Consider the following 12180-nt stretch of genomic DNA (forward strand, 5'->3'; position numbering starts at 1 on the left):
GAGAAAAAAGCAAAATGATATGCTGTCATTTTGGGAAGTGTTTTATTAATATACTACTTGAGAAAAACAAATGTTAGTCTGTGTGTAACGATTATATCTCTTTTTTACTTTTATATTTCATTTTATTACAATTTTAACATTTCTATCTTTGTCTAATAAGACTGCAAGTACATTTTAAAGAATTTCCTCAAATACTTGCTGTGGTAGGTCGCAGGTTCGAACCCTGGCCATGTCATAGCAAAGACTTATCAAAATGGTATTAGCAGCTGCCTTGCTCTGCGCTTAGCATTAAGAGGATAGTGTTCGGACTGGTCGGCCTGGTGTCGGGATAATGTGACTGGGTGGGACATCATGCTAGATGTCTGCAGCATGATGCCCAGTGCTAGACATCACTATAAACTGCCACACTGCTATGCAACAATCATGGCAGGTGCTTGTACCATTTTAATTAGTGTTTGGTATGACATGGTCAGGATTTGAACCCACAAACTCCTGCATCATCCATTTATCATAAACAGATGATATGATATAAAGCAGAAGGACAAACATGATTGAAACAAAAACCATTGACCTGTAACCATGACATTGAAAATAAGATCCACTGCATGGTGCACAACACACCTTGATGTGATGATATATTTTTGCAGTATGTTTTATCCCTTTATGTCAAATGGCTATACATTTATGGAATGTTATGAAAGTGTAATAGGAAAATTCAACTTATAACACCATGACATTGATTGACCTTGAAGATTAGACTGCCAATGCAGTACACATTTCATCTCAAATGATTCAAAAGTTACAGAGTGGAAGGGTATTGTGACGGAAAACAATGTATTGAATCATGACACTAACCTTGAAGATATGACCCCAATGTGACACTAATGCTACTTAGTTATTGGCACTTCATGTATCACTGTTAAGGTTTTAGTTTCAAAGTCAAGGTTATTGATAAAATTCTAAAAAAGAAACTTTTCTGTAATTTTCCTCAAAAAGTCATTAAGATATGGCAGTGAAACTTGGTTAGCTTCTATGTTTACCCTCTAACTTTACAGCTCTGACGAAAGTCATAGATTTCATGATTGTGAACTTTTATCACTTCATCATGGTAGTTAGTGGGAACAAATTCACCAAACTTTTTTGCTAATAGAGACATTAACCAATAGAATGATAGTATACTATTACAAGGAAACTTTTGACTGCCTTCAACTTAACAGAAATTCGCATCACTATTGCAGGTAATTTTGGAGGATCCCCGATGAGCACAAGTGACAGCAGGTCATACTCAAGCCGCGATTTCAATGAGCAGGGTTATAGCACGAAATATAGCACCAGTGCAACAAAGTCCAACTATACCACAACCACTAGTCCACCCGTACTGGATGAACAGACTCAGTTAGATCAAATCTTAAGTGACTTGTTAAATAGCCAGGCTTTTGTCAGCCCAAAATCACCTCCCAAAATTGGGTCAGAAACTAGATCATTTAAAACATTTGATTCACAAATGGGTCCTGACGGGAAAGTGACAATTCAGAGGGCAGAAGTTCAGTACAAACCAGAAGGCTACAGGGAGGAAAGACATTTTAAGAAAACTGAGGAGAAAAGAACTTATCAACCAGTGAGTGCATTTACCTACACACCATCCTCACCTGAAATGGCACGTTCATTTGAACCAATTAAAAGTCCAGATGCTCCAAAAACTCATACATTGCCGTACAGGACTGACTATGAAAATAAATATGGTGAGTCCTACTCTGCATACAATACACTAAATGGTCCTCACTCGACAACGTCAGTGAGTAATTCGGAACAGAATTTATCATGGCTACAGCAGCAGCAGGCTAAACTTAGAGATAAACATCCGGACCGTGATGCTGCTCGCACTCAGCAGGAAAAAATGATTATTGAGGAGTTAAAATCGGCACAAAATAGATACGTAACAAAGAAATCACAAAGTGAAGAAGATGAAAGGCAAATAATGGACTCTTACACAAAATCCCCACCCCCAGTTGCAAATGGTCCCGTATCTGCAACAAGTCCGTACAGTTACACATTAACGAGGACACATACCTACTCTTCAGAAAAATCGCCATCAGAACACTGGAGACAACAAGATTTTGCAGTGGAACCACAGTTTTCGTATGGTACTCAAAATTACTTCACAGAAAGTAGGATTGACGGTTCAAAAGTGTCCAACAAGCCACCACCTTCACCACAGTTGCAAAGGGCCATTACTCCAATAACAATGTCCCCACCAGTAGTGCCCCCAGCCAGGACTAGCAGCAAGGACTATATGCAGCAACAGCAGCAGCAGCAGCAAAGAATGCGGTCCAACAGTGGAAGCTCCTGGCAGGCTCAGAATAGTAGTTGGACGACCTCGACTCAGCCACGCCCCGTTCAACGACATCACTCCGAGACTGCCTATGACAGGGAACAGTCTGAACGACTTCATGCATCCCGATCACACAGTGCAACATCTCCTGTATCCCCCAGGTCCCTCTCCCCTGCCCAGACCTACCAGACTTACAAGACAGTGTACAAAACAATTCAACACTCAACAGATCAGCCAGATTTCGCTCAGCCAGTCAGTAGCCCCCCAAGTGTGTCACCAACAACAACATACATGGAGGTGAAACCCAAACAACACTACATTACAGAAGTCTATGTTCATCGGACAGGAGGAGGTAAGATATGGCACACCTTTTCTATCCTTGACACCTCCAGTTTTTATTCATTGTTATAGGTCAGGGGCTACTTTAAAACTAAAATTTGGGGATTGGGGTGGGGAATGTTCATATTGTGTTGACATGTCATTATTCTCAATACTTACATACTTGCACATTCTGAGTGTATTGGTATGCCATTATTCCCAATACATACATATGCATTTGATCTTAAATAATCTAGTTGATCTCAGATAATCTGGTTGATCTTAGATAATCTAGTTGATCTCAGATAATCTAGTTGCTAAGATAATCTAGTTGATCTTAGATAATCTAGTTGCTTAATCTAGTTGATCTTAGATAATCTAATTGATCTCAGATAATCTAGTTGATCTCAGATAATCTAGTTGATCTTTGATGAAAATGCTGCTGCTAGGATGTCCATATCATGAAAATTTTCATATCACAACTACTCATGAGTGGATGGTCATATCAAGATGGGGTTTTCACAGAAAGACTTCTTCTGGTGTCAGATTGGTCCTATGTGTCTGTGTTTGATTCAGGTCCAGGTTTTATATTAGATTCCATGGAATTGGTCCTGTGTGTCTGTGTTTGATTCAGGTCCAGGTTTTATATTAGATTCCATGGAATTGGTCCTGTGTGTCTGTGTTTGATTCAGGTCCAGGTTTTATATTAGATTCCATGGAATTGGTCCTATGTGTCTGTGTTTGATTCAGGTCCAGGTTTTATATTAGATTCCATGGAATTGGTCCTGTGTGTCTGTTTGATTCAGGTCCAGGTTTTATATTAGATTCCATGGAATTGGTCCTATGTGCCTGTTTGATTCAGGTCCAGGTTTTATATTAGATTCCATGGAATTGGTCCTATGTGTCTGTGTTTGATTCAGGTCCAGGTTTTATATTAGATTCCATGGAATTGGTCCTGTGTGTCTGTGTTTGATTCAGGTCCAGGTTTTATATTAGATTCCATGGAATTGGTCCTGTGTGTCTGTTTGATTCAGGTCCAGGTTTTATATTAGATTCCATGGAATTGGTCCTATGTGTCTGTGTTTGATTCAGGTCCAGGTTTTATATTAGATTCCATGGAATTGGTCCTGTGTGTCTGTTTGATTCAGGTCCAGGTTTTATATTAGATTCCATGGAATTGGTCCTATGTGCCTGTGTTTGATTCAGGTCCAGGTTTTATATTAGATTCCATGGAATTGGTCCTATGTGTCTGTGTTTGATTCAGGTCCAGGTTTTATATTAGATTCCATGGAATTGGTCCTGTGTGTCTGTGTTTGATTCAGGTCCAGGTTTTATATTAGATTCCATGGAATTGGTCCTATGTGTCTGTGTTTGATTCAGGTCCAGGTTTTATATTAGATTCCATGGAATTGGTCCTGTGTGTCTGTTTGATTCAGGTCCAGGTTTTATATTAGATTCCATGGAATTGGTCCTATGTGCCTGTATTTGATTCAGGTCCAGGTTTTATATTAGATTCCATGGAATTGGTCCTGTGTGTCTGTTTGATTCAGGTCCAGGTTTTATATTAGATTCCATGGAATTGGTCCTGTGTGTCTGTGTTTGATTCAGGTCCAGGTTTTATATTAGATTCCATGGAATTGGTCCTGTGTGTCTGTTTGATTCAGGTCCAGGTTTTATATTAGATTCCATGGAATTGGTCCTATGTGCCTGTGTTTGATTCAGGTCCAGGTTTTATATTAGATTCCATGGAATTGGTCCTATGTGTCTGTGTTTGATTCAGGTCCAGGTTTTATATTAGATTCCATGGAATTGGTCCTATGTGTCTGTGTTTGATTCAGGTCCAGGTTTTATATTAGATTCCATGGAATTGGTCCTATGTGTCTGTGTTTGATTCAGGTCCAGGTTTTATATTAGATTCCATGGAATTTGTCAGAGAATGAGACTAACTTTACGGTAGTACCTAAGACACTTTTAGCTTCACATATTTTGCAGTAGTTGTTGGGGGGGGGGCACAAGAAGGCCAGCAAATATGTTTAGTGGACATCTTTTTTTTGTGCGAGGTAGTCACATGGTGGGAAAGATGATTGCCGTCACCATTGCTTTGTTTAAAAAAAAAAGAAGATTGCATAAGTTGAAACTGTACTGGAGGTAATTAACCAATTCGGCCCCAATCCCGTCTGTAGGCGTGATGAGGCTGTACCCTATTTCCGAGCTCTGCAGCATCAAGGTCATTTAAGAGACACTAACATGGGTGGTATTACAATGAAGCAGACAGATATAGCTCTAACATGATACCAAATAATCTGGAAGTTCTAGTTGCACTACAAAATACAGAGGGAAAAACATCATTTTTTTAAAACTTTTTTTTTTCCACCCAAAATTTGCTCGTGGTCAGAATGCAATTTTGTGTTCAGATTTGAGACCTTTTGGCCTCAGATCTAAGGCAGACCAGTCTTAACTGCACACAGACAAAAACTAGGATAAGGTGTGCATTTGGAATAAAGAGCAGTCTCCATACAAAAATGATGGGTCCATTAAGCAAAAACAAAAAAAAACATATTTAAAAAATCCAACTTTTATCCTTCTGCTCATGCGCAAGCAAAATAACCAATGGAAAATTATGTTTCTAATACAGCTAGGCATTATTCTCATGGAAAATCTGTTGAAAGCAGATGTATTACGATGTATTCAGAAATAGCCCCCCCCCCATGTCTTTCCTATGCACATTTCAGGCAAAAATGACAAAAAACCTCTGGGGCCGAATGAATTAAGGTTAAAGTAAACTTTACAAACTTCTGAGTTGAATATGATGTTCATTGATTGTACATCAGTCTTCAATCACACTTTTGGTCTTGAAAATGTGTTTTCCAGTTTGACAATAGCAGTACATTGTACTTTGTTACACCTTATTGAAAGCTGACCAGACTTGTAGAAAAAAATTGACTGCCATACTGAGAATGTCATGTTGAGGTTAGCAGGTCTGGGTTTTCATGAAAAGACTTCTTATGATATCCACTTGGTCTTACATGAACATTATGCTGATCTGATATCCAATATGGCTGTCACGTAGAGGTCTTCTTGAAAATCTTGTTATTTCTACTACTCCAGAATGAAATGTCATATTGACATGGCATTTAACCAAAGGACTTCTTATGAAATCTAATTTTTCCTAAATAGGATAATATCACTGTGATGGTTGACTGAAAGACTTGATATTGTGGGCATGTTGACACTCTGTATCAGTAACTAAGTGCCACATACACTGTGATATCTTCACATTCCCTTCCTGTGAATTAGTGCCACATACACTGTGATATCTTCACACTCCCTTCCTGTGACTTTGTGCCACATACACTGTGATATCTTCACACTCCCTTCCTGTGACTTAGTGCCACATACACTGTGATATCTTCACACTCCCTTCCTGTGAGTTTGTGCCACATACAGTGTGATATCTTCACACTCCCTTCTTGTGACTTAGTGCCACATACACTGTGCTATCTTCACACTCCCTTCCTGTAGCTTAGTGCCACATACGCTGTGATATCTTCACACTCCCTTCCTTTGACTTTGTACCACATACACTGTGATATCTTCACACTCCCTTCCTTTGACTTTGTGCCACATACACTATGATATCTTCACACTCCCTTCCTGTGACTTTGTGCCACACACTATGATATCTTCACACTCCCTTCCTGTGACTTTGTGCCACATACACTATGATATCTTCACACTCCTTCCTGTGACTTTGTGCTACACACTATGATATCTTCACACTCCCTTCCTGTGATTTTATTCCACAATCATTGTGATATCTTGATGTTCTTATCCTGTGATTTTATGCCACAAACATTATGATCTCTTGACACTCTCTTCCTGTGACTTAGTACCAGCCATTATGATATCTTGACACTCTCTTCCTTTGACTTGGGGCCACATTCATTGTGATATCTTGACACTCCCTTCCTGTGCCATTGTGCCACAGACATTGTGACATCTTGACATCCCATATTGTGATCTAGTGCTGCAGACAGTTACATTTTCCACTATATTTAACAGTGATAAAGTGTTACAATAAAGAAACCTGTATTTTGTTGACCAAAAATTAGTTGGCATCGGCTTTTATACCGTGGCAGATTTACTTTTATGTTTGATAAGTCCATGCAGATAATAAGTCCATGCTTGATGACATTTCCATGCTGATAATAAGTCCATGCAGATAATAAGTCCATCCTTGATGACATTTCCATGCAGATAATAAGTCCATGCTTGATAACAAGTTCATGCTTGATTTCAAGTTCATGCTGATAACAAGTCCATTCTGATCATAAGTTCGTGCTGATAATATATCCATGCTGTGGCAAGTCCATGCTTGATGATAAATTCATTTCCTTCATTTCCAAATTTTCGAACAAATATAAAAGGCTGGCCACATGGGTTTACCATTGGAAAAATACCATATAATTTTAAATTATTCTATTACGGTTACTGTGCAACTGTTAAATAATTACACCCAATATACTCTTGCTCAATTCTAACTTAAATGCAAACATGACAAGTCCAGATCTGTCATCACATCACTTGCAGGTAGATCAGGGTCTGTATTGATTGCTTGCAATCTTGTGTACCATGAATGGCATAGATCTCAATTGCCCATTTCAAATTAAATTGAGATAAGAGATGGTTCATTTCAAATTAAATTTACGATAAGTGTTGGTCCATTTCAGATTAAATTTGCAATAAGAGTTGGTTCATTTCAGATTAAATTTGCGATAAGAGTTGGTTCATTTCAGATTAAATTTACGATAAGAGTTGGTTCATTTCAAATTAAATTTACGATAAGAGTTGGTTTATTTCAAATTAAATTTACGATAAGAGTTGGTTCATTTCAAATTAAATTTATGATAAGAGTTGGTTCATTTCAAATTAAATTTGTGATAAGAGTTGGTTCATTTCAAATTAAATTTGTGATAAGAGTTGGCTCATTTGCAAAATGAGCCAGTTTATTTCCCTTTTTTTGGTGAACATAGGTGTGGCAGGCCATTGCTCTTATTCATCATTGCATGTTGGTCACTATGTTCTATTAGCACATTTGGTTTAAGCATCATATAAAGTTAGTTATTATCAAATTTTCTTAAAGAATATTCCTGAAATTTCACAAAAGGGTTGATTCAATTTGGTTTACTGCAAATTGTGAAAGAGGGAAAAAAATTGTCATGGTCATTGGTAAAGCTTTGACGCATAGGATGTGCCAGCAGGGTTTATCAACAAGACATGATCACAGAGGATGCTTTCTTTGTAATCTTCGACTACATTATGCACTTGCATGAGAGTTGAGTACACCTAGCTATGTGCTGATGATCGTTTCCTGGAATTTGTTTGATAACTTGAGTACACCTAGCTATGTGCTGATGATCGTTTCCTGGAATTCGTTTGATAACTTGAGTACACCTAGCTATGTGCTGATGATCGTTTCCTGGAATTCACTTGATAACTTGAGTACACCTAGCTTTGGCCCCCTGATCTTTTAACAACAATGCCTACTTATATGAAAACTTGAGTACATGCAGCTGTGCCCTGCCAAACATTTGTAGTGAATCATTAATGTCCTGTAAGATTCTGTTTTCAAGCCAGTTCTACCTCAGGAGTTATTTTTGTTATAAATATTACACCTTTCCAGTAATGTTATGTTAGACAGCATTCCATTTTTAAGCCCCTGTGAACATGTAGCTGTGTAGATGTAATATTACTTATAAATATTTTTAAGGCCTGATAGAGGAGAAACAGTTCAGTGATCTGCTGTATGTACTTGCTTATAAGCCTGGTCCAGATTATGTCAGGATGTCTGGCTGGGCTACCATGACATAAGGGAAGAGTTATGGAAGATTATGTCTGGACATTTCACATTCTGTATCGGAATGATTTTTCTGATCACCATTGCTATTTTACAATTTCAAAATTGGAATTCTTTGTCAGCAAAGATAAGCAATGAATCAATATTATGGAACAGTCGGTGAAAATACGCATCACATGTACAAGAGCTCAGTAGTGGGATATCCTATTCCTGGTCACAAAGACATGTTCCAATACGTTTTTGTGATGTCAGACACAAAACAAGCAACTCCGACCAAAACTTGGGAAATCATTGATGTAAGTTCATTGCTACAAAACTTTACAATTTATTTTTCAAGCTGGTAAGTTTCCAGAAGAAGCATTGGCTGATTTATTTTATTTGAATATTGATTGAATCTGGAATTTAATAAGAGAGAGAGAGGAGTCAACGCAGCATTAGGAAACTAGTTGTGTCAGATGAAAAAAATAAACCAGGAATGGCATGAGCATGCCATCAATCAGAGGCTTTCATTTGGTCAACATTTATATTTTACATTGAAAATTGGTGTTAGAAGATGGTCAGGGGACCAAAAAAAAGCGTTACCTTAATGACAGGGCTCCTCTATGTTAAACAGATCTCACAGATGTGATATATAATCTCTTATAAAGCAAGTCTAACTTCAAAAACAACATTGACCTTGATCTTCCATCATGTAGTGTATTGGCACATCAGAGTCTTTGTTAACTGTTCTGCTGATAACCCCTAACAAACTACACTGACCCAGATCTGCCTGCACATAATGCAGTTTGCAGTTGGTATTGTCAGTGGGAATTTATGGTACTTTTTGTTTTCATACAGACACATTTATTGTTAATCCAACATTATTAGGAAGCAAGATATAGCAGCAGCTTTCTGAGGGCAGTTTGTTAAAGGATTTCATTCAATTTTTTTCAGGAATGCTTTGATTCAGAGTTTGACACACAGGTATTGACCTTTCTTGACACAAATTTACTTTGTATCAATTAACTCAGATCAAGTCTCAAAATGTGTTTCTAGCTAGATAGAAGAGTTTAAGGGTGAAACTAAACATTTTCTTCAAGTTTGCTATTACTGTGAATTGATTTTTTTAACAACCTGGATATTAGTTGTCATGGGTCTGTTAAAAAATATGACCATTTGATGGATTCTTGAACTTACAGGATGGGAAAGGTACTCCAGAGGAAAGATGGAAGGATTATTGCTGTTAAGGTCATTACAGCTTTTGATATGTAACAACAACAAAATTTAAAGAGGTGGTACCCCCCAAAAATTGTGAATTCCCAGTATTGAATTGTGATACAGCAGTGGGACTGAACTCCCAGTATTAATATGTGAAACAGCAATGTGAACTCCCAGTACTGATTTGTGATACTACAGTTTGACAATGAACTCACAATATTCATTTCTGATACAGTAGTCTATTATTGAACTCATAGACTTATGGTGGAGGAAGAACCCGGGAAAACCCTGGAAAGAACCACCCACCCATGAGAAGCTACTGGCAAGCTTTCTCACATACCCACATTAGCCAAATCCGAGACTCGAACCCATACAGACAGAGGTGAGATGGCAGTGATCTGTAACGGAGAGCGCTTTAGACCACTCGGCCACTTGGGGCCCCTTGTTATGTGTGACCTTTATATGCAGTAAAGGGGCAAAATGGATTAAAACTAAGTTCTTGTTGTTAGTTTGGGGTATAGTGCCATTTTTCAGGATATGATGGGCTATAATACATGATGGCCAATATAAAACTAGGGAAAATCACAGCAAGAAATAATCAGTGTTGCCCAGGTAATTTCTGACAGGAGGACATTTTTATAAATAATTTTTTAAAAAAAATCTCCATTGTAGATGGGTGGCTTCAATATTTAGATAGCCTTTCAGGCAGGTTTCACAATATTTTATAGAATTATGTAGTTATGCAGCAGAAACCCAAGCTCATACATGGGGCACTCTGGTGGCCTACATGGTTGGATCGTCCGCCTTGGATGCAGCAGGTTCGAAACCCGGCCAAGTCATTCCAGAGACTTATAAAATTGGTACTAACACTTGGCACTCAGCATTAAGAGGTTAGTGTAAGGACTGGTCGGCCTGGTGTCAGGATAATGTGACTGGGTGGAACATGATGCTTCATGTCTTTGGCATGATGCCCCAGTGCTAGACATTACTGTAAACTGCCACATTGTGGACATCATAGAGAATTAACTGAAAAATTGTTAAAACTACAAGAAAAATCCAAAACACATACACTTGTACATGGAAAACGGCATCTTTTTTTAGTACTTTGAAAAGTCAAAGTGTTGTGGGACTAAATGTTGAGTCAGGCTTTCAGCATTTTCAAGTATTCAGTTTCTACATATGTGAGAATCAGTTAAACTTGGACTGAGTGAATCATTTGAATGATCCCAGATTTATTCAGGTGATTCATGTCCAAGTTGTCATTGTTTTACTACATAAGAATAAAAAGAAAAATTTTTATTTAAAAAATGAACATTTTCTTCTACAGGCTCCAACACAGGAACCATGAAAAGTGTTAAAAGCGATACGGATAAGCAAGACACTGAAAGCAAACTTGATGAACTTGAAAAATCATTACAAGCAGCCTCTGTATCCATCATGGCTTCATCACCATGGCAACAATCAGAACAGTTCAAAAAGTCTGAAGTAAGGCAAAAAATGGAAACTCGAACGTATGAAGTTAAAAGTGAGCAACAGTACCAGAAGCAGCAGCAAATGAGCAGCGTGAGTAATGAACAAGAGAGTGGTTACATTGTGCAGCCTCCCAGAAGCATGTCACCCGTGTGGGATAATGTAAGCATGATCCCTACCCTAGTATATTTTATTTTGGTTGCTAATTTGGATATTAGATTTGGAGTCATTATTTTTATAATATTGGTAAAATTTGGGTCAGTTTGATATTTTGTATTCAGCATGATCTAGGAGAATGCAGTGGAAGGGAAATAACTGTTGTGAAATATTTGACCCAGATAACTAGTGAATGAGTCCAAATCTAGGATAAACATCAGACAACCAGTATTTGTAATATAGTCTTAAAAAATATTTTCAGAGCTAATTGATGAACTTTTATTAAGAAAAGCATGGTTTTAAAAACTGTCAAATTCTCTCTTTTGTTCCGAAAATGTTTGAGACGAACAACTTGCTTTTAATATACACATATTTATTTTCGAAGAAAAAATTCTTATTTACTTTCCATCCAATGTTTTGGCATATGGTTGCATGGAATTTTGCTTCTTTGTTTAAAAATTTTAAAAACCTAAAGAAGACAAACAAATACTGGGGTTGTTTAATGTTTGAATCAACCTGAGTTCTCATAAATTAAAAACAAAAATTTTAAAGTAGCTCGTCTTTAAATTCACGAAAATTACCTGTTAACAGTTATATTTGTGAGAAAATACTCAAAATGCTTCAAAAATCTAAATATTTTTTCACTTTTACCAAATTTCCTCATGATGAGACAACACTTATGTATCATCATATATGAATGAAAACTCAGGTGGTGCTATTTTGCATTTTAGAAATCATATTGCATTTTTTAAATATTATTTAATCCTGTAAATTTTGTCCTCTGCTTCATTTTTTTAATTGGTAGCATAACCACAGACTAAATTATTTTAAACTTTTAAAATCCCCTTTG

General features: G+C 37.3%; 1 protein-coding gene across 13 annotated transcripts in view; it reads left to right on the plus strand.

Annotated features, from left to right (window-relative positions):
• LOC149791062 (tensin-3-like) overlaps nucleotides 1-12180 on the plus strand; it is a 522379-nt gene that overhangs the window by 431071 nt on the left and 79128 nt on the right. For 12 of the 13 annotated variants that reach the window (XM_089972994.1, XM_089972985.1, XM_089972988.1 and 9 more), the window contains 2 exons: nucleotides 1239-2684; nucleotides 11032-11336. In XM_089972994.1, the coding sequence (XP_089829120.1) occupies nucleotides 1239-2684; nucleotides 11032-11336 (1751 nt within the window). The remainder of the gene's footprint in view (nucleotides 1-1238; nucleotides 2685-11031; nucleotides 11337-12180) is intronic. The other variant, XM_089972986.1, reaches the window with a different exon arrangement.

Source organism: Sinohyriopsis cumingii, chromosome 10, assembly GCF_028554795.1.
Source record: "Sinohyriopsis cumingii isolate HCF-2022 chromosome 10, ASM2855479v2, whole genome shotgun sequence".
Lineage (NCBI taxonomy): Eukaryota > Metazoa > Mollusca > Bivalvia > Unionida > Unionidae > Sinohyriopsis > Sinohyriopsis cumingii.